A 27,658-nucleotide genomic window follows, 5' to 3' on the forward strand; every position below is an offset into this window, starting at 1 on the left:
GGCTCCATGCCACTGGTAGCATTAGTGCTCCCACATGTAACTCTTGACTCTCTTGTCCCTGGAGACAGTGGCAGTTGAAGGTCCTTAAGGCTGTCTCTGTTACTGTAGCAAGATTTTGCCTCTCTTAACAGCATTAAAAGAAAGATAACTTTAACAAGATTTTCAGATATCTAAAGAATTGTCAGTAACTATTCCTGGAGCCAGTGGGGAGGGAGGCAAGGCCTGGAGAAGGATCCTTGAGAAAGGTTTAAGTTCAGCTGAGTTCTGTGGGTGCTTACTACTGATGGAGCCCTGCCAGTGGCACTATTGCTCAGTACTCTCCGCTGAATCCCTGACTCCCAAGCTGGCTTGGACTTCCCTTTTCCATTTTGAAATACCACCTCTTCCTAGTACTCTATTCTCATCGGGGATAGAATTCTTGAGTTCATTTAAAATAGCTAGATGCCTTTTCATTTTATTTGCCATGAATTTCATCTTGACCATGGTTGTTCTACCATTTAGAAATAAAATAGAACACAGTTTCTTTCTTTTGCTTGTTCATTTACTTTTTCATTTATCAACTTAACAAATATTAATTGAGAAGTTTGAGAACCACATAAAAGAATGAGTAAGATGTAGGGAAATGATTATAATCCCCTTTTTTCCTTGACAACACGAACAACTGCAGTCCATCAGTTTTCTCTTCTCTTGCTCATCAGTCAGCGTCTTACTATGAGGATGATGAAATAGGCGAATATTTTTGTTTTATTTTTTCCCATAAGTATAGTCATTTTATTAGTTCATAGTCATTCATAGTCAATCACAGTCATTTTTATAATTCCTTAACTCAATTTGAGTTTAACCTAAATGACACGTTCTATGTATTCCTGCCATTCTTTTGTACTTAGATATATGACCATTCTTTAATATTTTTATTATGCTTTAATATAAGATTATTAGCCATGTCTTATACAATTATATTAATTTTATTGAATGTGCTTTTTTTATTTTTATAGGGATTAAGTAAAATGTGAAAGTACTTAGAATAGTGCCTGGCACATTGCTTGCTAAATAAATACATTCTTATTATAGAGTTTACTGTTTGTCTATTTCAAGTACGTCCTTTTGGCTCCATTATGCATTTTAAGATGGTTTTTATCACTTTCATTCACGAGTTATGTAAGTTCCATTCACTCTCTTGGTCATAAATAAATTGAGGAAAGCAGTTCTGCTCACTGCTTTCTCAGCTTTCTTTTCAGTATAAAAAGTCAAGAATTAATCTGTTGCCCTCTGTTTAACAGAATGGGATCCCCAGAAGATGTGTGGATAGTAGACGTTCCTCATCTCTGCTCTATCAGGCCTGTTTAAAATGTGACTTATGAAGCATCATTTCTGTACATCATTTATGTACTCTGAGCAATCTTCATGTATATTCCTCTGATAGTATCTTATTTTTGCTCTTCCTTTATTTTCATCCAAAAACTCTCTCCATTTCTAGTCCATTTAATTAATATAGTTTTTCCCCCCACTAGCACCATAAACTCACTCAAGAAAATGTTTTGCTTTGCTTACTGTCATCTGAATGTCTTGATAAAAACAACTTTAATCAAATTCTACACTACAGACCATATATCTTTTAACACTGATCAGGAATTAGAGGCATTAAATACCATAATCTCGTCGAAATCCCATGCCAGGAGCAATATCTTCAAAGAAGCATAGTACCTAAGGGTACATGTTATAATCATAACAAATTTTATTTCTCCTCAAGATATTTGATATTTAATAGTGACTTCTAATTTTGTTGTAAAATATCACAAAGCTTTAATTTCTTATTTAGGTACCCCCAAACCAACCATCAAATGGTTGTGGAATGGTAGAGAGCTGACAGCCAGAGATCCTGGTATTTCTATATTAGAAGATGGCACATTGTTGGTTATTGCTTCCGTTACGCCATATGACAATGGGGAGTACATTTGTGTGGCAGTCAATGAAGCGGGAACCACAGAAAGAAAATATAACCTCAAAGTCCATGGTAAATACAGATAGAAATGCTAAAATCGTGTAACTGAATATGTGGCATTTTCAGATTCTTTTATATACGTTATTCTTTCAGTCTAGTGTTATTTAATATTTATGTGAATAGACGTGTTATCAACCAGAAAAGTAGTGGTCTAACTGCATTTATTGATTTATTTTTTATCACTGAAAGTTGAAATGGTAGAAAAAGATACATAGTCAAAAGTCCCCTGGACCTGAGCTACTTATCCTCCCTATGGGCAAGGAAAGCTGTTAGGTATATGTGTGTATGTATGTATTTCCCCAGAGATATTTTTATGCAAAAATGAAGAAATATGAATATATATTTCATCCTCTTTTTTTTACATACAAAAAGCATTTATAGTAGACCATTATATACATTACTCCACACCTTGCCTATTTCATTAAACACTCTATCCTGGGGATTATTCAATATTCCTAACTCTTATTTATGCCTACCTAACATCCCACCATACCATGATTTACTTAACCTTCTTCTAGTAATGATGAGCATTTGGTACCAGTTGTTTACTATTCTAAGTCATGTATATATGGCACTTTGCACGTCAAAGGATATGTGCATTTTGAAATTTGATGGATATTGGCTTCCAGAAACACTGGGCAATATTAATTCTCATCAGCAAAGTAGTCTCACATAACTTGAGACTCTAGCAGTTTGCATTTTGAGTGGTATGTGAAATAAATAGGATCTCCCTTAAATTTATCCTTAATTCAAAACTCTAAAATAATTAAAGTAAAAATTCAATGAGTTACTTATAGTGGTCAAGACTCTTCATTTGATAATAAAAGCTGTCTTAAGTATGACCAGCCTTTCTAGCTATCAGGTATCTCAGAATTTGCTTTCTAAAGTCCTTTGTAAAGAAACTTTGTATATAATATTTATTTAAAACTATCTAACTACAACTTCTCGCTTTTTGCAGTTCCTCCAGTAATTAAAGATAAAGAGCAAGTAACAAATGTGTCCGTGTTGGTCAACCAGCTGACCAGTCTCATTTGTGAAGTTGAAGGTACTCCATCTCCCATCATTATGTGGTATAAAGATGACGTCCAGGTAAATGGAGACATCCAAATATGCATAGGTCCTTGCCTCTCCCTCTGAAGTAAATCATTCAAATGTGACTTTCTTATTAATAATAGTATAAAAATTTTACTTCAAATTTTAATTATGCATTTTTATTAGGATTGGAAATAACACTGACCCTTTTGGCCTTAAAAGGTGACTGAAAGCAGCACTATTCAGATTGTGAGCAATGGGAAGATATTAAAGCTCTTCAAAGCCACTCCAGAGGATGCAGGAAGATACTCCTGCAAAGCAATTAATACTGCAGGCACTTCTCAAAAGTATTTTAACATCGATGTGCTAGGTAAGGAAAACATTCTTTTAAAAAACTGCAATTCAGATGCATTTCTTATATAGGACAGCATTAACTGTATTAAAGAGTAAAGAGATGAAAAATAAATTGATAGGAGAAATATCATTCATTTTATTCTATTATTATTTTTGTCTTTAATATTGGTTAATCAGAACCATGTGATATAGAAAGTTTATAGGTATTTGTTATTATCATATAGCGATGTCTATGGGTACTTGGTACTGTCTTGTACAGAAAATACTAAATTACTGCTCTTGTTAGTTTCTCTAATGATGTGGTCAGGAAATTCTTTGGGAAGTAACTATACAGGATGATGCACAGTAAAATTCATTCATGTTGCCAACATCTCCTAAAGCTGCTAGGTTGTACTTGAACTGAAGAAGGTAGTAAATTCACCCTCCCCTGCATTCTAATTAATTCCTATAACTAAACAATCTCAGCCCTGATTCTGATTAAGTGGGGAGAATGCTGAGAATGGGTAGCAGCTGTAATAAATTGGGATTTAAAATGTTTTGATCATAATCATAAAATTTTTATAAATTTAGTTCGTGAGATTATATTTGCTTACTAAAGCTTACTTTGTGATAAAATGACTTCCTTCCTTTTCAATGTTTTGCTCATCGAAAGGGCGTATGATTTGTAAGTCTGGAGTGGAAGTGAGGTCTGGGAATGACACTGCATTAGAATTACCGTTCGTAAACTGCTAAAACATAAAAGTTCTCTCTCAAGTCTTCTCAAAGCCGGAAGTACTTTGAATTTCCTCTGCTAAAATTACCATTATTGTATTTAAGTATAGGTTATAAAAACAAGTGATCTTTTCTATCATTAGTCTCATTGGCATTATTTCTCTTGGCACTCATTTACTCTCATGACTTTGACTGCTGTCTGTGCACTGATGACTCCCACATTTTTATCTCCAACTCAGACTTCTTCCCTGAGCTCTCAGGTGATATATCTGCTCTCCTCTACAATATCTTGGCTTGAATATCTCAGTGGCATAGAAAACTGAAAGGTCTCAGTAAATGCCTGTTCTGGTCACATTCAGTGACCCCCATCATAGTGACCAGCACCTCCATCCATCCACTTGCTTCTGACACAACCTGATACTCATTCTTCCTACCTCCCTCTCCCTGACTCTGTAAATCTGTCTACCTCCTGTTAAATCTGCTTCTTAATTCCATGTTAATTATAATTTATAAGCTGAATTAATGTAATAACCTCCTAACTACTCCCCTTCATCCATTATTTGCCACTGGAATCCGATCTTCATTCAGAAGCCAGTGTGGTCTTAAAACAAATTTGATCACAGCCCTCCCTTATTGAAACCCTTTAATGGCTGATCATTGCTCTGAAGATTAAGATCAAGCACCGTCGTGTGATATAAAGGGGGAGGATTCAAAGACCAGGGAAGTTTATGGGAGCTCTTTAATATACTTTATAATTCCGAGAATAAAAACTAGTACAATCTTTTCACATTATATCTCATTTACAATTTTAGCATAGCAGCCCTTTAAAAGAGACAAGGGTAATATATTTCAAACAGTACTATGGTAGAATTTAAACATTATAAGATTGTCATTGACTATGTCATTCATTATCTAAAAACGTATAGCAGTAGTAAATTTCAGTATATGAGCTTGACTGCTCATTTATATTCTAAACTCCTTTTGTACATTGATTTAATACTCCTCAAAATGAGTTCTTTACTACTATAATTCTTCCAAGTAATTGTCTTGCTATCAGATCTTTCATGAACGTGTTCCTGTGTTTAAATTTGACATTTGGGTCTGCAGATGTGATATGAAAGGGATTATTTTATGGTATTTTACTTTTAACATTAAGATCTTGTTGAAATATTATAGAAATCATTATCTTCTCTCACTCCCTGCTCTTTTTGCTAAGTCATAGATTTTAATGATAAAATGTCTTTGTTCAAGTCCCACCCACCATAATAGGTACCAGCTCCCCAAGTGAAGTCTCAGTTGTCCTCAACCAGGATACCACCCTTGAATGCCAAGTCAAAGGCACTCCCTTTCCCATTATTCACTGGTTCAAAGATGGCAAGTGAGTACCTCTTCCGTATTTGTTACAAGGATCCAATTGTTTAGAAATAGATGTGGATTTTTCCCCTCTTAATTATCTTACCACATAGAATATTATTAAATGAACATGAAGGAAAAACAATATTGTTCATAAATGGTCTCAGATTTATGAATTGTAGGACTTCATAAATGCTGGGAATTTATTTCAGAGACACAGAGGAACTCACATTTATTATACACTAAATATACACTAAGGGCTAAGAATGAAAAATGCAAGATCCAAGTACAGAGATAATCTTGTCTTTACGTGGAATTGTTTGAATTATTAAAAAGGAAAACTTGCTTATGACAGCAAGATGCATGCTTAAGCTAGTTTAATATATGGTCAAAAAGGAACAACCACAAAAGAGCAATTAGATGTTTCTCTTAGCCCTTGTGTATTATTATAATTTCTGAAAGCAGCTGTCTAAGACCTAAATAGCAAAGAGTAAAGGTTTTCAGTTTATAAAATAAAGGATTGTGTAAAAACTTTTTATATGTCAATAAGAAAGACAAACAACATAGAAAAATGTGTGGAGGGTATAAACAGGGAATTAAGAAGTTATATAGTTAATAAATATACTAAAAGATGCTTACCTTCAATAATTTGGAGAAGGTAAGCAAAATAATATGATTTTGTTTCTCATAGGTTAGTTTGGCAAGAAAAAGTAGAAGTTCGAAAAATATCAAGTGTTGGCTTAGAGTATGGGAAATCAGGATATAGGACTCTGATGGGACAATGTAAATTAGTACTCTGAAAGGCAATTTGTTGATTATCTATTAAAATTTAAATGCTCATATGCTATAATGTAGCAATGACACTTCTGGTGTCTAGGACAGGGAAGCCGGTCATCTGTTCTGCAGGAAGGCTTGACTCCCTGAATACTCCCTGAAACACTGTGAAAGCAGAAAAGTGAAAACTGCTTAAAGCTTGACATTGGGAGAGAGGATAGATGACGTATGGCATTGTCTTATTATGAAACACTGGACAGCAATTCAAAAGAGTAAAATCAGGCTGTATGTACCAAAACTATCTCCATAGCTATTGTCAAGTGAAAAGTAGAACAATAATACAATACCATTTATGTATAACAACTTTAGATTCCTCTAGCAATACATTTATGGGTGAAAAATGTTTAGAAAGAACACGTGGAAGAACACAAACTAAACTGACAATCGTAAGAAGTCTAGAGAAAAGACTCACATTAGGGGTTATACAAGGAGACCTTTTCTTATTATAATGGTTTTTTGTTTGTTTCAATTTTTGTGTTACTTGCATAACTAACAATCAGTGAAAGTTTTAAAGTTACTTCAATTTGAGTAGCATTATCAAGTATTCCACTTCTTTAAACAGTTAAAATGCATTAAAGTAAGGTACTTTATTCTCTTAGCTTTAGAGAACTTAAGAGTCATACCAAGGAATAGTATGGGATGCTACCACAGAAAATTAAATGTGTTTCCATTTAACCTTGTAGTCTGATTGGTGGCTTATTAATATAGCAGTGCATCTATTTATCATGGGGCTAGTTCACTGCAGCTTTTTAAAAACTGGCTATGGGTCTTCTTGAAAGAAGATCAATGGATTTTAAAGGCATGACTCTTAAGATATCATAGACTTTAATTACCATGATGTTTTAAGTATTAAATAAAGCTGCTGCCAAACATAAAGTAAGCATTTTATAGTAGTTAGTAAATGACTCCGTATAGTAGAAGAAGACTTCCTTGACAAATATATATGAGCTGCCTTTGGGGTAAATATCTTTCAGTATTTATGATTATAAAAGCATTTTTATTTATTACAATATCTACTTTTTAGGAAAATTGACATGATCATTGTCTTTAGTAAGTAATAACCATTCATTCTATTGTAAATATTTTTCCAGGTGTTATAATATTAGTTTACAAATAATATTGCTTAACTTGAAGCTCCTGTACACTTAGTTTTTCTTTTCTGAATGATAGTAGAAATTTTGGCTTTGTAAACCAAAAAAAAAAAGTGGGGAGATGAATGAAAGAAATAAAGTTTTGTATTAATATTATTCAACAATTTAAGTTTGAAATGAAGTTCAATTTAATAATTTAATATTATTCATTTAATTTAAGTTTAAGTGAAGTTTTGTCTCAAAGTGATAATTATCTACTTTCATTAGTAAAGTGGTTTAATAATTCTGTTCTTCTGAACAGAAGTACTTAATCATATCGTTGTATTTTTTTAGATTCATACTAAAAAATTCAACTTTGATTCATATTTTTAAATTCATATGATTTAATGATTTTTTTTATGGTTAATAAAAGAGAAAACATTTAGGATAACAAAAATGGGCCCATGGAATAAAATTTTACTTTTTCTAGGCCTTTATTTTTGGGAGACTCTAATATTGAACTTCTAGACAAAGGACAAATTTTACATTTAAAGAATGCACGAAGAAGTGACAAGGGACGCTACCAGTGTACTGTGTCTAATGCAGCTGGCAAACAAGCCAAGGATATAAAACTGACTATCTATAGTAAGTGTGACGTTCTTATGCTTTTTACTGTTATGATCAGTTCTCATTATACATTAAAAATCAGGGTTTGCTCTACTGTTAACTGCTCTTTGATTCAATATAAGTAATTTGGAATGCTACTTACTTTAAAAGAAAAAGCCTATTTTCATGTGTTTTAGGCTAGAACATTGCATCCAATTTTAATGTATTTTATCATTAAGTATGGATTTCTTCAAGGGGTCTAGTGATTTTCATATGACCTCACTTAAAAGGTCAAGTTATGCCCTGATTTGTTAGTGTAACATAAATCAAATGTCTGTATCCCTAAAGGGGTTTTTAAAAAGCTCTAAAAAGAGTAGAGATGCATGAAATAGAATGAAGATGATGGTATGAGAACAACTCAATTATTCTATTTTCATTGCATCTTGGCCTTTATTCAGACCACATGGTAATATTTTAAATGTTTTAGGCTGTGCTGCTATTTTCTCTCAGTTAAGTCCCCATCAGAGGTATGTAGCCCTCATTTCATTAAATTCTCAATATCCCCTGAGGAAGGTGACTGCCAAAGTCATTTATTTTTTATGCCAGGAGCCATAGGAAGGCACTTGAACATTAGGTTGCAGGCACAAAGAATTGCATGATAGAAAGGAATAGGACTCATTAGGCCAGTCATGCTTATTGTGGCTCTACTTCCTGCACTGTCTTCTGCTTTGTATAGCGTTTGACACTCAAGGAAAGTTTAGATACCTCAGGAATGTCACTTCCTTGTAGGATCTTCCCAAACCAAACCAATCACGTCATCACTCTCTATTATGTTGTCCTAGTTTTCTTTATAGCACGGATCACTGTCTGATAGTGTAGTTGCTTACTTATGGGTTTATTTACTTATTTGCTATTTCTCTCAAAGGAAGCTACACTTCATAAAAGCAGGGCCTTGTTTTGCATGTTCTCCACTTTAATGTCTGATACACAGTAGCTCTCAAGAAATACTTGCTCAGTAAATGAATTGTCTAGTGACACACTGTTCAGTATGGTAGGCACCAGCCACACATGACTGTTGAGCATTGGAAATGTGGCTAGTCCAAATTGAGACAAGCTGTAAGTATAAAATGCACACCAGATATCAAAGACTTAATATGGAAATATAATGTAAGATACCTAAGTAATAATTTTACATTGATTACATCTGAAATGATGATATTTTAGATATATTGGACTAAGTAAAATGTATTATTTTCCTACTTTTTAATGTGGCTACTAGAAAATTTTAAATTATATATGTGGTCTTAATTATAATTCTGTTGGACGGTGATGGTTTGAGTCACGGATGTAGAAAACAAACTTAGGGTTACCAGAGGTTAGGTGGGGAGGTGGTGGGAGGATAAATTGGGAGACCGGGACTGACACATACACGCTACTATGTATAAAATAGATAACTAATGAGACCCCGCTGTATAGCACAGGGAACTCTACTCAGTACTCTGTAATGGCCTATATGGGAAAAGAATCTAAAAAAAAAAAACAAACCAGAAAGAGTGGATATATGTATAACAGATTCACTTTGCTGTACACCTGAAACTAACACAACATTGTAAATCAACTGTACCCCAATAAAAATTAAAAAAAAAAAAAAGGAACTTGGGCTTCTGAGGTAAGTGGACTTGGGTTCAGACCCAGCTTCTGCCACTTACTAACTTTGCAACTTTGGACAAATTGCCTGACCCCTCTGAGCTTCGGTCTCATCTATAAAATGGGGACAATAATAGTACCTACTTAATAATATTATTGTGAGGATCAATTGCTAGATACTTTATATTTCCCAGCTTACAGTAAAAGTTCAATGAATATTATTCATTTATTATTATCTACTTAGTGATTGTATTGTCTTACAACTTGAAATATATGTAGAATCTGGCTTGATTTCTATATAACTTCACTGAATTGCAAATTTCCCTTTTTTAATGTTAGTTGTCTTTATATAAAGTTCAAATAGCTTTCCTGAATCAAAGAAATTTTATTTAATGCAGGCTTTTAAATCATTTCTTTCTACAAATAGAAGCCTGTGGAAGAAATCAGTCGTGAACAGACATGTACTCCAAAAAACAGTCATGTTACTGAAAGATTAGCTGTACAGGCATCCAAGTTAAACAAAAGTGTTATTGCTACCATTGGCCTCCTACCAGAACCAACCTTTTAAACAATAGGTGCAATATTTCCCCTAAGCTGTCGAATAGTTTTCTCTACATTGTTGTATTGTTGCCAAAGAATGTGATGAATACATTTTGGTGATTCAATAAGACTCCTATTTCCATAGGAGTTGAGTTCTTTCATTTCAGATTTTCTTGTTCATTTGGTATGATGCCCTAAGGCACCGAGAAGAGAGGGCTTTGTAATGATTAAACCTTCTTAGATTGTCTGAGATGAAAGGCACTGTAACACTGTGAAGTTTTAAGTATTCAGTAATTCAGGAAATAATGCCACTTCCTCTCTAGCAAGCTTGTCTGCACCTCTGAGTGGGTAATCTTAAGCTTATTTTATTTCACTTGTGAAAATGCTTTTATTCCTAAGAATAAATGAAACAGATGCCATACTTGGGCTAACTGTGAGAAATATTTATATAGATTTCAGGTTGAGAATGTGGTTCATAATGCAGTTTATTCATTCATTTTCTTTATTTACATACTAACATGAGGAAAAAGCAGGTGGGTCCGATGCATCTGAAAGGCAGAAATGCACATTGTGCCTGAATTAGGGAAGAAATGGAGACAAAATATGATGAAAAATAAAAGAGATGGAGGGGAAATGGGGGGTGGGGAATGAATGTGAAAAAAAAGGAAATAAAGAGCTTTTAATGACCTATGGGGAGACTGCAGATTCATAGCTAGTAGTTCTGAGGCAAAGATTTTTAACCTGCAGTCCGTGCATAAGTTTCAGAGGTCTGAGAGTTTCCCCAAATGGTGTAAAAGTCTTTGAGTGTATATACATGGTACATTTTAATGTGCAGTGGGTTCATAACATTTACCTGTAACACCCCTCCTCAAACAGAAGTACAGGTCTCATAAAAGTATATATGAATTAAATTGAAACAGGAAGAACTATTTATCTGGCAGATTTAAACAGTAGATGGTTTATTGTTCTGCTTTCAGCTGGAAATGTTCTTTGAGTAATTTGTTTCTCAATTTCATAAATACAAACCTTTAAAATGAACTCTTTTCAATACAAGTGATATTCCTTTGTAAAGTATTCATGGAGGGTAAGGCGTTGTTTGAACCTATGTTCTTGACTTCATTTTTTTAATTTAATTTGTTTATTTTTATTAGTTTTTATTGGAGTATGGTTGTTTTACAATGTTGTGTTAGCCACCACTGCACAACAAAATGAATCAGCCATACATCTACAGATATCCCCTCCCTTCTGGACTTCCCTCCCATTTAGGTTACCACAGTGCATTAGGTAGAGTTCCCATCTGTTCTTGACTTCATTAATGTATCATCCAACTAATTAGGCTAGCCAGTTTATTTAGACAATTTCAGCTAAAAATTTGATGTACGTTTCCAGATTCCATCAATAGGCTCAAATCAAAATTTAAAGTCTGAGTAAAATGTTCTTTCTTAAGATTTCAAAATGGTGGCTTGAATTGAAATTAATTAATTATCTATAGCAGGACTTGACATACCTTTTTTATAAAGGGCAAGTTGGTAAATATTTTAGGCTTTGCAGACTGTGAGGCAAAATCAAGGACATTATGTAGGTACTTACATAACAAAATAGAAAGGAATGTCTACCAATTGTTTATTCATGATATTCTATTTTTCTTGTAATTTTAAAAATTGTAAAATTTGTTGTAATACAAGTCTACTAATGAGAATGGATTTCTTTTGGAGGGATAACATTTTACTTAATTAGAGTTCAAAGTTAATGATTCCTGTCACCAAAATTAAATGCAGATGTTCATCTGTTAATACTGGTATGTAATGAGATTTTATGTATTTCATTTTTGAAAATGTCTTTTCATGCAGATACTGTAGATACTGTCAAATACTAATATCATTTCACAAACATAAGATCTTAATTGATCATATTCATTACTTGAAAGGCATTTGCAGAATTCTGTTATATTCTCTTGATATTTGACTTTTGGCCTGCCATTCTACTCCCAATTAATCAATTCCAATTGAAGGTTAGATGGAAGGCCCTTGTTTTCAGAGATAAAAGAACTTAAAATGTGGAAATTTCATTTGCATTTGCATCAAGGTTTGACAAACATTGTTGAAACTGAAAGTTGAGCTCAGAAAATATATTCACTGCAAATTTGTAGGGGAATCAAGATCTGAGTTTTGTTTGACAGCATGGAAAATGTGTTAGTGGAGCTTGACATTACTTGTGATTAAAACAAAAGAATGAGTACTAACAGTATAGATTTTGCATTCAAGTGCTGGTTTTATCTGGTAAGTTTAGGTTGAATTTATTAAGAAACATTGTCAAGTTTATGGCAAAACTAAATTCCAAAATCATTCAGTACTCAATAGTAGTGTTTGAGGACAATTCTCATTCAGAAAAAATTCAGTCTCAGTCCTAAGCTCCAAAAGTTAAAATGTAACTTTACCACCATTAAGACATTAAGCTGCTATAAGGTAGAACAAGTCATTATATTCACCTTCTACTTCAGACAAAAATTCATGGAACTGATGATATTTAAGTCCATAAGAGCAAGTAAAATACCCCATGGACCCCATTCAATAACACATGAATATTTTACACAAGTGCTGATGAATAGTACAAGGAATAACGATAGACTTTTAGAAGTTTACATTTTAATAAATTCAAAATGTAAAATTTGTAAATTTCTCTAAACCTTTTTCTGCCCCACACGTATTTTTATCACTATCAGTTGTAGCACATCTTAGCAGATTCCACTTCAGGTTGTAATAAATTAGTGCTTTTTCAACTTCTTTGAAAATATTTTTGTCTGTAGTTGTTCCATGCAGACTATTCTTAGAGACTAATTCTTCAGTTTCTTCACCATGGCATTGACTCCTCAAATAAAAGACAGCTAAGCAGTATCAGTAATAACATCTGTCAATTTGTCAAGAGCCAAGAATACTGTTCAGAAAAGTTGCCTTTAAAAAAAAAAAAGACTATTGATATTGTCAGTTTTCTCAACTCTTCAAGCAGTTTTTCTTATGGAAAGGCTGATCATCTTAAACAAATTGATTAGTTTAGGCATAATTGTTTGCTAATGCAGTCATTCTTGATTTAATTAAATCACTGTTGGTAAATGGCTCTCCTTCCTTGGCTAACAAATGAGCCACTCAGAAACTTAGATGGTAGGCCTCATTTTGACTTTTTATCTTTGTGAAGAAATTCTGCCTAATGAGACATTCCATTTTATATTAATTTATCGGTTGTTTTTCTTTGAATGGGATATATTGTGATGAGTGCTTAGGCTAATAGAGTTAGTGTACACTGTATTTTTTCAAAACAGCTATAGTATTATTCAAAAATAAACTCAGTGCTTTGCCATTGAACCTAATAACAAAATAATCCACACTGTTCTGTGCTTTAAAAATGTCACGTTTTAAAGCTTACTTTTCTTTCTTTTGTGTGTTTTGACATGGGGAGTATGCACTGGTAATAAAAGTAAAGTGAAATATCACGGTATGGTGATATTTATGGTACTTGAAATGCTGTTGGCTTATAATTGTGTCACTGAAATGTATGGTGAGCTGAGCGACAGTGAGAAGCAGTGAGAACACCACATTTGGTATTTATTGCAACAGTTTAACTCTGCCATTGTAGAAGTGAAAGTAGCCATAGACAGTACATAAACAAATGAGCATGACCATATTCCAATAAAACTTAATAGGTGCTGAAGTTTGAATTTCATATAATTTTTACATGTCACAAAATATTATCATTATTTTGATTTTTTCCAGTCATTTAAAAATGCAAAAACTGTGCTTAGTTCAGCATCTTGATGCCTGGCCTGTGGGCCATAATTGGCTGCCCTGATTTATATAGTAAACCACCTTATAGAAAAATTATTCCACCATCAAATTTACCTCACAATACAGGCATACCTCTGAGATATTGCAGGTTCTGTTCCAGACCACCACAATAAAGCAAATATTGCAATAAAGCGAGTCACACAAATTTTTTTTGGTTTCCCAGTGCAAATAAAAGTTATGTTTACACTATACTATAGCCTATTAAATGTACAAAAGCATTATGTCTAAAAAAAGTACACACCTTAATTTAAAAATACTTTATTGCTAAAAAATACTAACCATCATCTGAGCCTTTAGCAAGTCATAGTAGTAACATTAAAATCTCTGATCAGATATACAGATTGCCAACAAACACATGAAAGAATGCTCAACATCATTAATCATTAGAGAAATGCAGATCAAAACTACAATGAGATATCATCTCACACCAGTCAGAATGGCCATCATCAAAAAATCTACAAACAATAAATGCTGGAGAGGGTGTGGAGAAAAGGGAACCCTCTTGCATTGTTGGTGGGAATGTAAATTGATACAGCCACTATGGAGAACAGTATGGAGGTTCCTTAAAATACTAAAAATAGAACTACCATATGACCCAGCAATCCCACTACTGGGCATATAGCCTGAGAAAACCATAATTCAAAAAGAGTCATGTACCACAATGTTCATTGCAGCTCTATTTACAATAGCCAGGACATGGAAGCAACCTAAGTGCCCATCAACAGATGAATGGATACATAGGATGTGGCACATATATACAATGGAATATTACTCAGCCATAAAAATAAACAAAATTGAGTTATTTGCAGTGAGGTGGATGGACCTAGAGTCTGTCATACAGAGTGAAGTAAGTCAGAAAGAGAAAGACAAATACTGTATGCTAACACATATATATGGAATCTAAAAAAAAAAAAAAGGTGATGAAGAACCTAGGGGCAAGATGGGAATAAAGACGCAGACCTCCCAGAGAATGGACTTGAGGACACAGGCAGGGGGAAGGGTAAGATGAGACAAAGTGAGAGAGTGGCATGGACATATGTACACTATCAAATGTAAAATAGCTAATGGGAAGCAGCTGCATAGCACAGGGAGATCAACTCGGTGCTTTGTGACCACCTAGAGGGGTGGGATAGGGAGGGTGGGAGGGAGGGAGACATAAGAGGGAAGAGATAGGGGGATATATGTATATGTATAGCTGATTTACTTTGTTATAAAGCAGAAACTAACACACTATTGTACAGCAATTATACTCTAATAAAGATGTTAAAAAAAAAGATGTGATATTTTTATTAAAGAATCCATCATGATCACTAAAAAAAATAAAATAAAATCTCTGATCATAGATCTCCACAGCAAATATAATAATAATGAAAAAGTTTGAAATATTGATAGAAATACCAAAATGTGACAAAGACGGGAGGTGAGCCAATGCTGTTGGAAAATAGTGCCAGTAGACTTGCTCAGTGCAGACCTGCCACAGACCTTCAGTTTGTGAAAAATACAGTGTCGGCACAGCACAGTAAAAGGAAGTATGCCTGTATAGTAGATCTTGCCTTCATTTATGTGTGAGGAAAAAATTATGTATATCAATGTTTGTCACTATGAACTAGTTCTAAGAACAATTATCAGAAAACATTAATGAATTCCACTCAGATCTAGATACTGTTTTCTAATATTCTTTTCCACTAAAAAGAACCAGAGCTTCTAGGAGAAATAGTTAATTCTAAGGCTGGGGCAGAGAGTATAAAGATGAGCCTGGAGCATGTAGTAGGGCCAGAAAATAAGAAAATACTAAAATAATATGATGTGAGTATGTCAAAGGGACATAGGGCCGGTTGGAATAGCTCCCAAAGGCCATAACTGGAACAATTTGAACAATAAAATAAATAATGTAGTATTGGATTATACCCAAAGTATAAAATGAATCTCCATGAGTGCATATTGATATAAAGAAATAAATTGGGGAAGAGAGACTAATCTCTCATACAGAAGAATTCCAGATGATAAATTATGTAGGTATTCCCTTCTCGAGGAAGTAGAATAGCTCTCCCCCTCATATATATGGGCTGGGAAGAGTGATTCTTTTCAAAAGGGCAAAAGAGAGTAACTTTACAGTGGAGGAACCTAGCAAAATCTACCTCAACCAGGTGGTCAAGGTCAACATAATCAGTGATAAGCTGTGTTGATAGCGTGTACCCTTGATATGACTGATGAGAGTGGTACTCCGTGATCGTGCTTCCAAAACCCATAACCCTAGTCCAAACATAAGAAAAACATTCTCTTCTAAAATAAAAGTTTATTTTAAAAAATTAAAGCACTCAAATTCAGGCACATGCCATTTAATTTATTTTAAGTTATTGCAGTGATAGCACAATCCTGGAATGATCGTGTTCAGAGCATGTAGCAGAGCTTGAGTCAGTGGTGGTGTTTTTCCAGCAGCAGAGTCCTCATGTGGTGTGAGAGGCCAGACATGTGGTTACTGAATTATGAAAGATACACATGTAGCCAATTAGATGAGTATAATTGAGTGAATGAACTCTCTGTGGCGGTTCCAAATTAAAAAAAAAAAAAAGTAAGAAGAAGCAAAAGTTAAAGACTCCACAGCTATTACCAGTAGCTGGATCTGAAAGCACTTAGGCCTTTTGTATTTCCTGGGGAAAGGGCATGCAGTTGTACCTCATCTGACATTTTTGCTCCCTTGGCCTCATTTCAAACTTATTGTATTTACTTTAAGTGGGATTTATTTTGTTTTGCTTTGTTTGTTAAACACGACTTTCTTAGTTACTGTAATATGATCTATTGGGCTTAAATGAACCCCTGAAATGAAAACTGACTTTCTGCTTTTACTGAAATCTGAAACCCAAAAGGACAGTGATGAAGATTGTTTTGACAAAACAGGCAACTAATTATCAATAGGTAAATCACAGACTTCCTAATTGTCTTTAATTCATATTTACTTTAATGCATTATTTAAATATCTATAGCGTTTGAGACTTTGATGCAGACGCTAAAACTTAGAAGACTTGTTTCTGTTCTGAAATCCTCTGTAGTTCCACCTAGTATTAAAGGAGGGAATGTCACCACAGAAATATCAGCACTGATCAACAGCATAATTAAACTGGAATGTGAAACACGGGGACTTCCAATTCCTGTTATTACTTGGTATAAAGACGGCCAACCAATCATATCCAGCTCACAAGCACTTTATATTGATAAAGGACAATTTCTTCATATCCCTCGAGCACAGGTCTCTGATTCAGCAACATATAAGTGTCAAGTAACCAATGTTGCTGGGACTGCTGAAAAATCATTCCATGTGGATGTCTATGGTAAGGAAAAAAATATATGTTTTAATTATGTACTTTTCTGCCTATGCTTTCTAATACAGCAACATGCAATTTGTTCACTAATAAATCCCTGTTGGGTTGGGTTGTCTTCGATATGCATACATTGGAATTAGAAGAATTTGTCTCATGATTTGGAAAAATATTTTAAAAAGCTAAGGTTAGCAAGAAGTGGCCCATTCATTTAGTCAACCATCTCCCTATGGCACTAGGGAATCTAGACCATGTGATTTTTACGGAGAAGGTAAAGTAGTTCTTAGGACTAAGCTCATTCTCTCCAATTTGTCCTTTTTAAGCCAGACACAGTATAGAGTATCCGACAATATTTAGACTAATTGCAGATAAGCTGAACCAAGAAATTCTTTCCTCAGTAGCTTAGGGGGAGATGGACATATAGGTAGTTTCTGTAGTCAAACTACGTGAGTTAAAAATGAAAAGAATCCCCTTTATTTCATGAGGATTTTAAAGAATTGCCTGAAATATTACTCTTTTCTACGTAGTTCCTCCAATGATTGAAGGTGACTTGGCTGCGCCTCTCAATAAGCAAGTGGTTATTGCTCATTCGTTGACACTGGAATGTAAAGCTGCTGGCAACCCTCCTCCGGTTCTCACCTGGTTGAAAGACGGTGTACCTGTGAAAGCGAGTAACAACATCCGCATAGAAGCTGGTGGGAAGAAACTAGAAATCATGGGTGCCTTAGAAGTCGACAGGGGACAGTATATATGTGTGGCTACCAGTGTGGCAGGAGAAAAGGAAATCAAATACGAAGTTGACGTCCTAGGTAAATGAGGATGCTGCCACCTGTATTCTCATATTCATAGCAAAACCTGACTAGTTTATTAAATGCTTTTGTGTTCATGGAATAATAAAAAAATCTTAGAGAAGGTTTAGTGATCTTTTCAACTCTGGACTACACATTACTGAGTGGTGAATTGATCACCAGAGTCCCAAGATCTAAAAACCCACATAAATCTTCCACTTGCCCTGATAGGTACACTTTGTAAGTAGGTAGGTGCCTTTTTACATTTGTGACAGTATCTGACTCTAGTGAGTGACAGCATGGTCTCTTGTCATGAGCACTGTGTTAAACAATAGGAAACTTAGTCTGTGGCACTTGGAAAGTCATCTTGTAACCTTACATCTCTATTTCTTTATAAGTTGAAGGCTTTCAATGCAGGCCCAATTTTTGAGGTTCCCTTATCTTATTCTTATGAAAATAAGCAACATAAAATATGAATCAACTTTATGTTTTGATGGCATCATCAGCCCCATAGTGCTAGATTAACTGAGAAAAATTCACAGTGTGTCGAAAGTATATTTATTGATCGTGGCAAATGTGTATTGTAAAAGGTATTTTACAATACATTTCTGAAGTCTCCTTCATGTACCAAATGACTGTGATACTTATCAGCCTTCTAAGTGCAACTTAGTATTGCTTAAAGTGATGCTATATTTTTTCTTGTAAACATTTCTTTGTATGTTACATCCTTGCTGTTTTCTAGTGCCACCAGCTATAGAAGGAGGAGATGAAATGTCTTACTTCATTGTGATGGTTAATAACTTACTGGAGCTAGATTGTCAAGTGACAGGCTCTCCTCCACCAACTATCATGTAAGGGTTTTGGTATGTCTTCTAAATATCTCCCACTTCTTTATTTGAGTGTTTTAGAGCTATCTTGAAAGAGGTTCTGTGTCATTCAAAAGTGATTTATAAAATTATACTAATTGTATCCCTCTTTTAAAAGATGTACTCTATATTCAAGGCAACTTTTATCTGATACTCACAGGGCCCATAAATCTCAATTAGAAGACTTCGTTATATGCTCTTAAAAATTACATTTTCAGTTCATAGAGACAGACTATTAAGCAGTATCTGTCAGATCTTCCTGAAGCACTGAAACGTTAAATGAACAACAGAATTTAAAACAGTATGCCAGACATATTAAGGAATAGTGGAAGTTAACATGAATTACCAATACTTTGGTAATTACCAATACCAATACTTTACCATGGATTACCAATACTTTTTTCTCATTCCTTCATTCACAAAGTATTCACAAAGTATTTCTTCAACACTTATCTTTCATTTCCAAAGTGCTATGGGATATGCAAAGGAACAGATACTCAGCTAACTTTGGGGCTAAAATATGTTCACACATGATTATAAAACTAAACGGAAAGTGATAATTCATAATAAATTAAAAATTATAATGCTGTATGATTTTAGGATTTTATTTTACAGATGTTTTAAGATTATGTGTGTTTTGTTGGTTAATATTATTTAAACATTTGAAGTGAGTGATATGTAGGGGCATTTGCCTCTTTCTGTAGCCCAGCATTAATAGAAGAATGAAGAATTGTACACATAGTTCTTGGGTTCCAATAATATGCCAGCTTCTTTGTTAAACTAGGTTTCCTTTTTCTTTTCCCTATTTACAGTTTATTTTATTAGAGTGAGCAGATGGGAAATTAGGCAAGTACATAATTGAGAATACATATATAAATGCATCATATATACATATATATACATATACATACACATATGTAAGTATATACATCAAATATATGAATAAATGTAGTTCCTCTGAGATAGATAGATTGCTTTAGAAACATAGTTATTTAAGATATAGTTAGGAACATAGTTATTTAAAATATGTCTTCAGACTTCTTTTTGCCTTATTTCTGTAGGTGGCTGAAGGATGGCCAGCTAATTGATGAAAGGGATGGATTCAAGATCTTACTCAATGGACACAAACTGGTTATTGCCCAGGCTCAAGTGTCAGACACAGGTCTTTATCGGTGTGTAGCAACAAACACTGCTGGGGACCACAAGAAGGAATTTGAAGTGACTGTTCATGGTATGCTGAAGAAGGAGCATTTCACTGAAAATTCATTTATGCATTGTTTCAGTATCTAATTCAGAACTTAGCTCAGTAATCTGGATAAATCTTGAGTTGTGGAGAGTAGTGCTAATTTGAGAGAGAATTTGGATCAAATTTGAATTAGATATTGGAAAATTTTAAGGCACTTTACTAACACAGAAGATTTAACCAAGAGGTATCATGTGAATGAACTGAGACAGGATTTAAATGGTAAGAGGTATATTCTGCATAGAATGTGAGGGTCTGAGCAATGAGATCAAAGAAGATAGAAGAGGCAGGCAGCAAATTTCAAATAAAGGGGGGATACGAGTGTTCAAAGGTTCAGCCAAAACAGGAGGGAGTGTGAATAAAGTCATTTCCAGAAATGGAGGCTGAGGGTGTTATGCAGGATCCAGGGCACATAAGTGCACTCATGGAACTGGTACAATAGGGTTAGAACCATTCGTCTAATGACAGAAGCAACCCTCTGCCAGGGTATTAGGTATCTCACTTGCCAGCAGACCTTGGGAAGGGAGGGACTGGAATGAGAAACTGGAGAGTGTTTGGAAGCCACAAGTAGAGGTTTCTATGAACATCAACTTCATTATTCCCAGGCGGACTGGTTTTTTCCTGCATTTTGATGGAATACAGCTAATGCTGTTTCTCAGTCTCAATTCCAATTCTTGAGGGAGGGAATCTGGCAGGCCCAGCTTAAATCAAGTTACTATCCTGGATTTAATCAGCCTTGCTGGGGACAGAGTCATGTGGTATAAATATGGGTACTGGAAACCCACCCCAATTTAATGAGGCAGTTCTAGAGAAAGGGCAGGTCATAGTAGATTGGGAAAACACACCAAGAGGTTGTAAACCAAACATACATGTGGATTGCAGTTGCTGTAAATACACTTCACTTATTCTCTGGAGAATTAGAGACCCATAGTTAAGAAATAAGTAATCTCTAAAATTGCTAAAAGTTATAAGTGAAATGCATGGAATGAAATTATTCTGTTTGTTAAAATAGGCCTCTGCCCTTTTCTAAACTTTGAAGTTTCAAGTTCTTGGATACAGACTTTTAAGTGTTTGATCCCACTGATTATAGTTTTTGCTCCCTCCCTCACTTCCTTTTTTCTTCCTTCTTTCCTTTCTTCTCCTCTCTTTTTCTTAAATCTAGTTCCTCCAGCAATCAAATCCTCAGGGCTTTCTGAGAGAGCTGTAGTAAGGTATAAGCCCATCACCTTGCAGTGCATAGCCAATGGCATTCCAAAGCCATCCATTACATGGCTAAAAGATGGCCAACCTGTCAACACTGCCCAAGGAAACCTCAAAGTAAGTATGAATATTATTTTGCCCAAGATGAGAAAGCTATATATGGAGCTATCATATTCTCCTTTCTTAATTATAGATTTTCCTGTTGGATAGATTTTGCAGGAAATGTACTAAAACAATATGTGTTTTCCTTAGGATTTTTCAGAATTTAACTTAATATTTTGATTTGAAAAATGGAATTAATTAAAGACTAATAACAATGATGTTAATTTTAACATAGTGGTTGGTATTTTTATTATTTAAAAACTAGTATCTTATGGATGAATAGTTCATCAGAACTAAGTAAGTCAGAGTATCCTCAGTATATTCACCATTGACCAGGATTAAGGTAGAATTTTATTGATACATAAACCTAAGTGAAATGGTTTCTTGAAAAACATAGTTTAGTTTATAAACATCATGATGGCAGAGACTCAGTCTCTATGAATAAGTTCACTTGTGTATCTTTCATATTGAGTATAGTCCCAGGCATATAACTATATCTCAGTACATATTTGTTGAATTAATAGGTAGATTGCAAACCTGAGTAATCTACATGATACAATTAAAATAATTAATGGATTTTGCTACTAAGATCAAGTTAATTGACTAACGTGGGTTTGAGCTTTGCTTGAGGTAGGTTTCAGTAACAAGGGATGTGCCAAGTTCTTCTCCCGGCAGAAGTGATGGATATCTGTTCATTTATCATTCTTATTGCAAATTCAATGGAACTAATCTCACATATTTGCGCTAACAAAAGATTTAATATGTAGCCTTCTAACACAGAGCAGGTAAACAGCTGTTTACCTGGGAGACAGATATTTATCATACAATCGTACAAAAGTATAATTGCAAACTGTGATGAGTAATTTTAGGAGACAGTATAGAGAGGTATAAGAACAGATTATGAGGAAAGCCTTTGAGCGTGTGTTGGTTTGCAACCCCTGGAGCTTCCCGGGTGTCATCTGAAATCGGCCCCCTATTCAGAGAGAGCAGAGAGAGATCTAAGAAAGAGGCACAGCACCCCAGATTGGTAGGGGGCAGGTTTAATAAGCAAGGGAACTTACTTACTAGGCTTGTCTCGGATGACTGCAAGATGAGTAGATCTCCTCACGTGCCCACCAAATCTTAAAAGTTTATATAGAGATCTTAACTGGGTTCAGTCATATATCCTGTCCAGATGGTCTCAACATAACACTACTATCTCAAGGCTGCGTCCTTGGGCGGTTTCTAGCACTGGGAAAGAAGATGGAATGCACATTCCAAAAATGGGGAGAGAATGAGGAGCCTCCAAATGCCTGAGTCCAGCTCACGGGTCATCCCTGCGGTCACATCCTCTCAGTGACCTCCTCCAACAGCGTGAGGGAGGGTAATTTATGGAGAAAGTCTTTAAGCGGAGATCTGAAGAACATATGGAGTTAAGTGGGCAAATTAATAGAAGAGAGGTGAGTAGAATCTTTCAGAGAAGATGTGCATGGGCAAACGACTTAAAGTAAAGGGGAGCATGACACCTCTTGAGAATGTGAAAGCAAGCCATTGGATTAGGGAACCAAAAGCAAGGGAGAAATGGTATTAGAGGAGACCAGAGGACAGGTAGGAGGCATTTAAGTAGTGTTAATGATTTTATTTTCACTTTGCGAATTTCACAGTGTGAAATTTTTGAACAGTTTTAAGAGAAGAGTGACATGATCAGGCTTATATTTTCAGTAGTTACCTAGGCCCGTTTGGAGAATGAATTGTAGGAGTCAAGAGTAGATACGTGGAAATCAATTGAACTTATTTGCATTTGTCTAAGAGAGAAAAGATAGAAATTTGGACTCACATGCTGGCCATAGAGATGAGGATACATGGCTATATTTGAGAGTTACTTATTGGTTAAATCATTAGGGCTTGATTATAGATTGTTGATGAAAGACGAGGGAGTGGAGAATATCAAGAAAAATTAGTAGGAAGCTGATCTACACAAGTACATAAATAGTGATGCCATCCAGTGAGAAAGGAGACTTTGGAGGAAGATAAGTTTGAGGGGGAATAACTGTGATTTGAGTTTTAGACTTCTGGGTGTTGAGTTGACCTTGAAATAAACTAGTGGAGTTGCCAGGTAGACCATTGAATATATGGTCTTGGAGCTCAAAAGATAGTTCTGGCTGGGGATATTGACACACAGATCATATGTGAAATGCATGGACGTAGATGAGTTAATCCAAGGGCAGAATAAAGAGTAAGAAGAAATAGAAAAAAAATGATCTAGTTCAGAATCTTAAGAAATTACTGCGCTTAAAGGCCGTATGCAAAAGTCTAGAAGTGAATATAAGGATATGAATAAGTGTAAGTATATGAATGTGCTACTTAGCGTGTTCAGTACAGTATGGATGAAGAATAAGTTACGTGGGAGTTTATGTGGGAGTGTATGGAGAGAAGCTCTTACGGGGTCAGAATGCGGTAAGCCTGGAAGGCTTTGCTGAGTTCGGATTTCATTCTGGGCAAAGTGGGGAGCCATGAATGAGCTTTGAAGGGGGACTGGTAAAAGATCAAATTTGCATTTTAGATAAATTATTCTGGCAACGGTATGCAAGGCAGATTAACAGTGCGGGAGGTTGGAGACACTGGCATATAAATTAAGGAGCCATTATAATCCCACAGTGGCTGTGAGAATGGAGACAGGGGGTCTGAGAAACACAGAGTGGTATAATTGCTAAGAGAGTCAAAGTGGGCTCTGAAACCCAGATGACTGGTGCCATTAAACAGGATTGGAAACACGCAGTGAGAATTTGGTTTAGAAATACAGGAAAACAGCTTTGTTTTGTATTGTTCAATTTCATGTGCTAACCTGTCCAGCAGATAGCTGGAAGCTCAGGAGAGAAGTTGAGGCCAATGCTGTAAATTTAGGAGTCTGCATGGGATTCTTCATCACAGCCATGGGTTTGGATGAAAACTATCAGAAAGCTAAGTTTCCTGTTTATGGGACAGGAAGAGGTAGCAGATTCCATAAAGTAATCTAAGAAAGTCAGAGAATGAGAACTGAGGGAATGCTGTACCTTCAGCTCCCAGAGGGCAGAGTGACTGAAGGAGCAGGAAGTCAACAACGACAAATGCTGTAGATGGTGAAGGAGAGTATGAGCTCATTGCCTAGGCGGCTGCATGCTGTGATTAGAAGTTAACTGGTAACCTCTGAATAATCATTTTCAAAAAATAACCACTGAATCACCAGTTCCAAAATGGTAGAGGCTAGCTGTAATGTGTTTAAGAGGGAAATAAGGAAAACCAGTCAAGGAAATTTATCTGCATTTCCATTACTCATATTTTATAATTTTTATTGTTTTTCTGGCCCCCATGACCATTTAATCAAAAAAGATTGTTTTAAAACTATTTATGAAGTGTTACATAAATGTGACCATGTTTTTTTCAAATAGCTTAAATTTTCATCACATACCTCATAGCTGCAGTGCTAAAGTCCTTTATTCAGTGGAGTTTTATGACTGTACCAGCAGGCTTGCCTTAGGTAACACTGTTTTGTGTTTTCCAATGACTAAGAAAAGCTTTTCAATCAAAATAGTCTATTTTCTTGTGCATGATGAAGTGATCTGGCTCTAATCTATCAAAAGATAATTAAGATACTGGCATAAAAATATAACTAGATATTATAAATTTAAATGAGTTTGTCTATTCAGCAGATGTTTTCAAGTCCAAGTATAAAGTACAAAATATTGCCATACTTTCTGATCCCAATTAGATACAGTCTTCTGGTCGAGTTCTACAAATTGCCAAAGCCCTCATGGAAGATGCTGGCAGATACACATGTGTGGCTACCAATGCAGCTGGAGAAACACAACAGCACATTCAACTGCATGTGCATGGTAATGGCATCTTCACGTCTTAACAAGAGTATTTCTGTGGCTTTTTAAAAACATAGTGGGCCCATTTTTATTGAATTGTAGTATAGAAGAAGCAAGTGTTTATTTTAATCTGTATAAAAAAAGTATATAGTTTTTTTTTTACATTATTTTCATTATAATTGCTCATATCAAGGTCTTCAGGTTTCAGGTTGTCAAATAGGAAGTGCTGGAGCTCATAAGTAAATAAATGCACCACCCTGTGTTTTAATTATTTGAATTCTGTCAACTGATAACTTTGTACAGATAACGTCTGTTGAAAAAAAAAAAAAATCCAGAAGTTGCAGGGTTTTTCCTTCGCATTGTCTGTGATTATCCTGCTTGCCTCTAAGATGGATTTTGTGAGTAGAAGCTATTCTTGACTCAGGATCTTCTCTCATGTGCTTTAATAAAAAGTCTGGTTGGCTGTGGAACACTTCATGAATACTGCAGCTTCACAGGTAAACATGAAAGATTACCTGACCTTGAGTGTAAGACTTCACATCTCTAGAGGCTCATCAGAAAGGGCCAAGAATTGTAGACTTGAGCTTTCCTAACTCAGCCAAGGATATTTGCAGAGAGCTAGCCAAGCTCTCATTGTACATGTTGTTCATTTTCTCTAATTCACGTGATTGCTTGTTAAACTTTTATTCATTCATTCATTCCGTCCATCCATTCATTCATATATTTACTCTACATTTTCTGAGCAATCTTAACCTAGAAGAACACTCCAGCACTTAGTTTAATTCCAGGTATATAGCAGGCAGTCAATAAATATTTAACAAATGAAAGAGTAAATAGTAAGTGAATGAAAAAATTTAGTTTGAACGTTGAATTCTAATCTGTTTCTTTACATATTTTCTTTTATTTAAGTCACCCAGTTAAAAGATTTATATCATCAGTTCTCTAAACGTTTCCAATAAACCAGCCTTTTCTTTCCCCAGTTCTTCCAGTATGAACACCTAACTTATGGATGTCATACACACAAACCATGTTCCTTAAGAGGACCTTTATTTTTTCATTGAATAATTAACCTAAAGACCAATATCTGAGTGTAACCATCTTGGAATGGTCTCACTATAATTGAGGGTTGGGGGACAGGCTGACCCTGCTCTCCCTTAAGTTGCCTTGAATTTACCTTGTTCCTCATAGGGCCTTGTATATCTTTCTAGTGTTCTTTGGCAGCTGTCTCCAGCATATACTCAGACCTCCACTTCCATCTAAGAGTGTGCTGGGGGTGGGCTTGTTCTCCTTCCCCATTTTTCTGCTCTGAGTCTCCTTCTCTCCTCCTTATACAGGCTATTTGTTCCCTCCCTTCCAACAGTTTCAATCCTTATCTGATCTCCATTGTTGGCTAAAGGAAATAGTTGAGTGGGATAGCATGATGTGTTGTAGTCATCTCAGGCACTGGAGTCATGCCGACTTTAGTTTAAATTCTATGCTAAACATGATCTGTGTAACCTTGAGCAAACGATTTAACCTCTCTGAGTATCTGACTTGCAGAGTGCTTTTGAGGTTTAGAGGTATTAGATGTAAAATATTTCCCACTTTTACTCTTTCAGGAGTTATCAAAAAGAAAGATTTGGTTTTGTTCTCTAGACTGGTTTAAATTACTTAAATGAAGACTCTGTAATGAAGAACAGAATATATGTCTCCAGAACTGGGAAGAACCACACTTCAGTGTTTGCGGCTCTCCAACTTGCGTTCATAAAAATCATAGGTATTGCTTGTTAAAAGTACAGCTTCCTGGGCCCATTCCCACATCTCCTGAAACAGCATCTCTGATGCAAGTAGTCTGTGCCATTACGTGGAGGTACGTTGGCTCAGACTGTAAAGACTGGCCTAGAGACTTGCCAGTGTAGTCAGGAATGACTGAAAACTAGAATCCATAGAAGAAATCAAGTATCCCATCAACTACCTAGCAACAACAGAAAAGAATAAACAGATTCACTACCTAAGAAAACACAAGTCTATAAATATGCTGTCTGAATATGGTAACACAATGTATTTTAGCAGGAGATGCAATTAGTGTACATACTGACATGGAAAATCATCAGAGACAGGGGATGCAGGCTAGAAGATGTCTGAGTTAATGTGAAAAGAAAGAGAAATAGAAGGTTAGTCATTGTAAGGATTTATTAAAAACTACCAAATTATGGTTTTCTCAGGGTATACGCCCAGTAGTGGGATTGCTGGGCCATATGGTAGTTCTATTTTTAGTATTTTAAGGAACCTCCATACTGTTCTCCATAGTGGCTGTATCAATTTACATTCCCACCAACAGTGTA

General features: G+C 35.2%; 1 protein-coding gene across 1 annotated transcript in view; it reads left to right on the forward strand.

Annotated features, from left to right (window-relative positions):
* HMCN1 (hemicentin 1) overlaps positions 1-27,658 on the forward strand; it is a 519,661-nt gene that overhangs the window by 269,856 nt on the left and 222,147 nt on the right. Inside the window, exons 26-36 of the mRNA XM_065885936.1 lie at positions 1,820-2,014; positions 2,961-3,091; positions 3,257-3,404; positions 5,351-5,477; positions 7,847-8,001; positions 17,039-17,317; positions 17,833-18,114; positions 18,836-18,944; positions 20,021-20,190; positions 21,365-21,519; positions 25,232-25,355. Coding sequence (XP_065742008.1) covers positions 1,820-2,014; positions 2,961-3,091; positions 3,257-3,404; positions 5,351-5,477; positions 7,847-8,001; positions 17,039-17,317; positions 17,833-18,114; positions 18,836-18,944; positions 20,021-20,190; positions 21,365-21,519; positions 25,232-25,355 — 1,875 coding nt within the window. The remainder of the gene's footprint in view (positions 1-1,819; positions 2,015-2,960; positions 3,092-3,256; positions 3,405-5,350; positions 5,478-7,846; positions 8,002-17,038; positions 17,318-17,832; positions 18,115-18,835; positions 18,945-20,020; positions 20,191-21,364; positions 21,520-25,231; positions 25,356-27,658) is intronic.

Source organism: Phocoena phocoena, chromosome 1 (genome assembly GCF_963924675.1).
Source record: "Phocoena phocoena chromosome 1, mPhoPho1.1, whole genome shotgun sequence".
Lineage (NCBI taxonomy): Eukaryota > Metazoa > Chordata > Mammalia > Artiodactyla > Phocoenidae > Phocoena > Phocoena phocoena.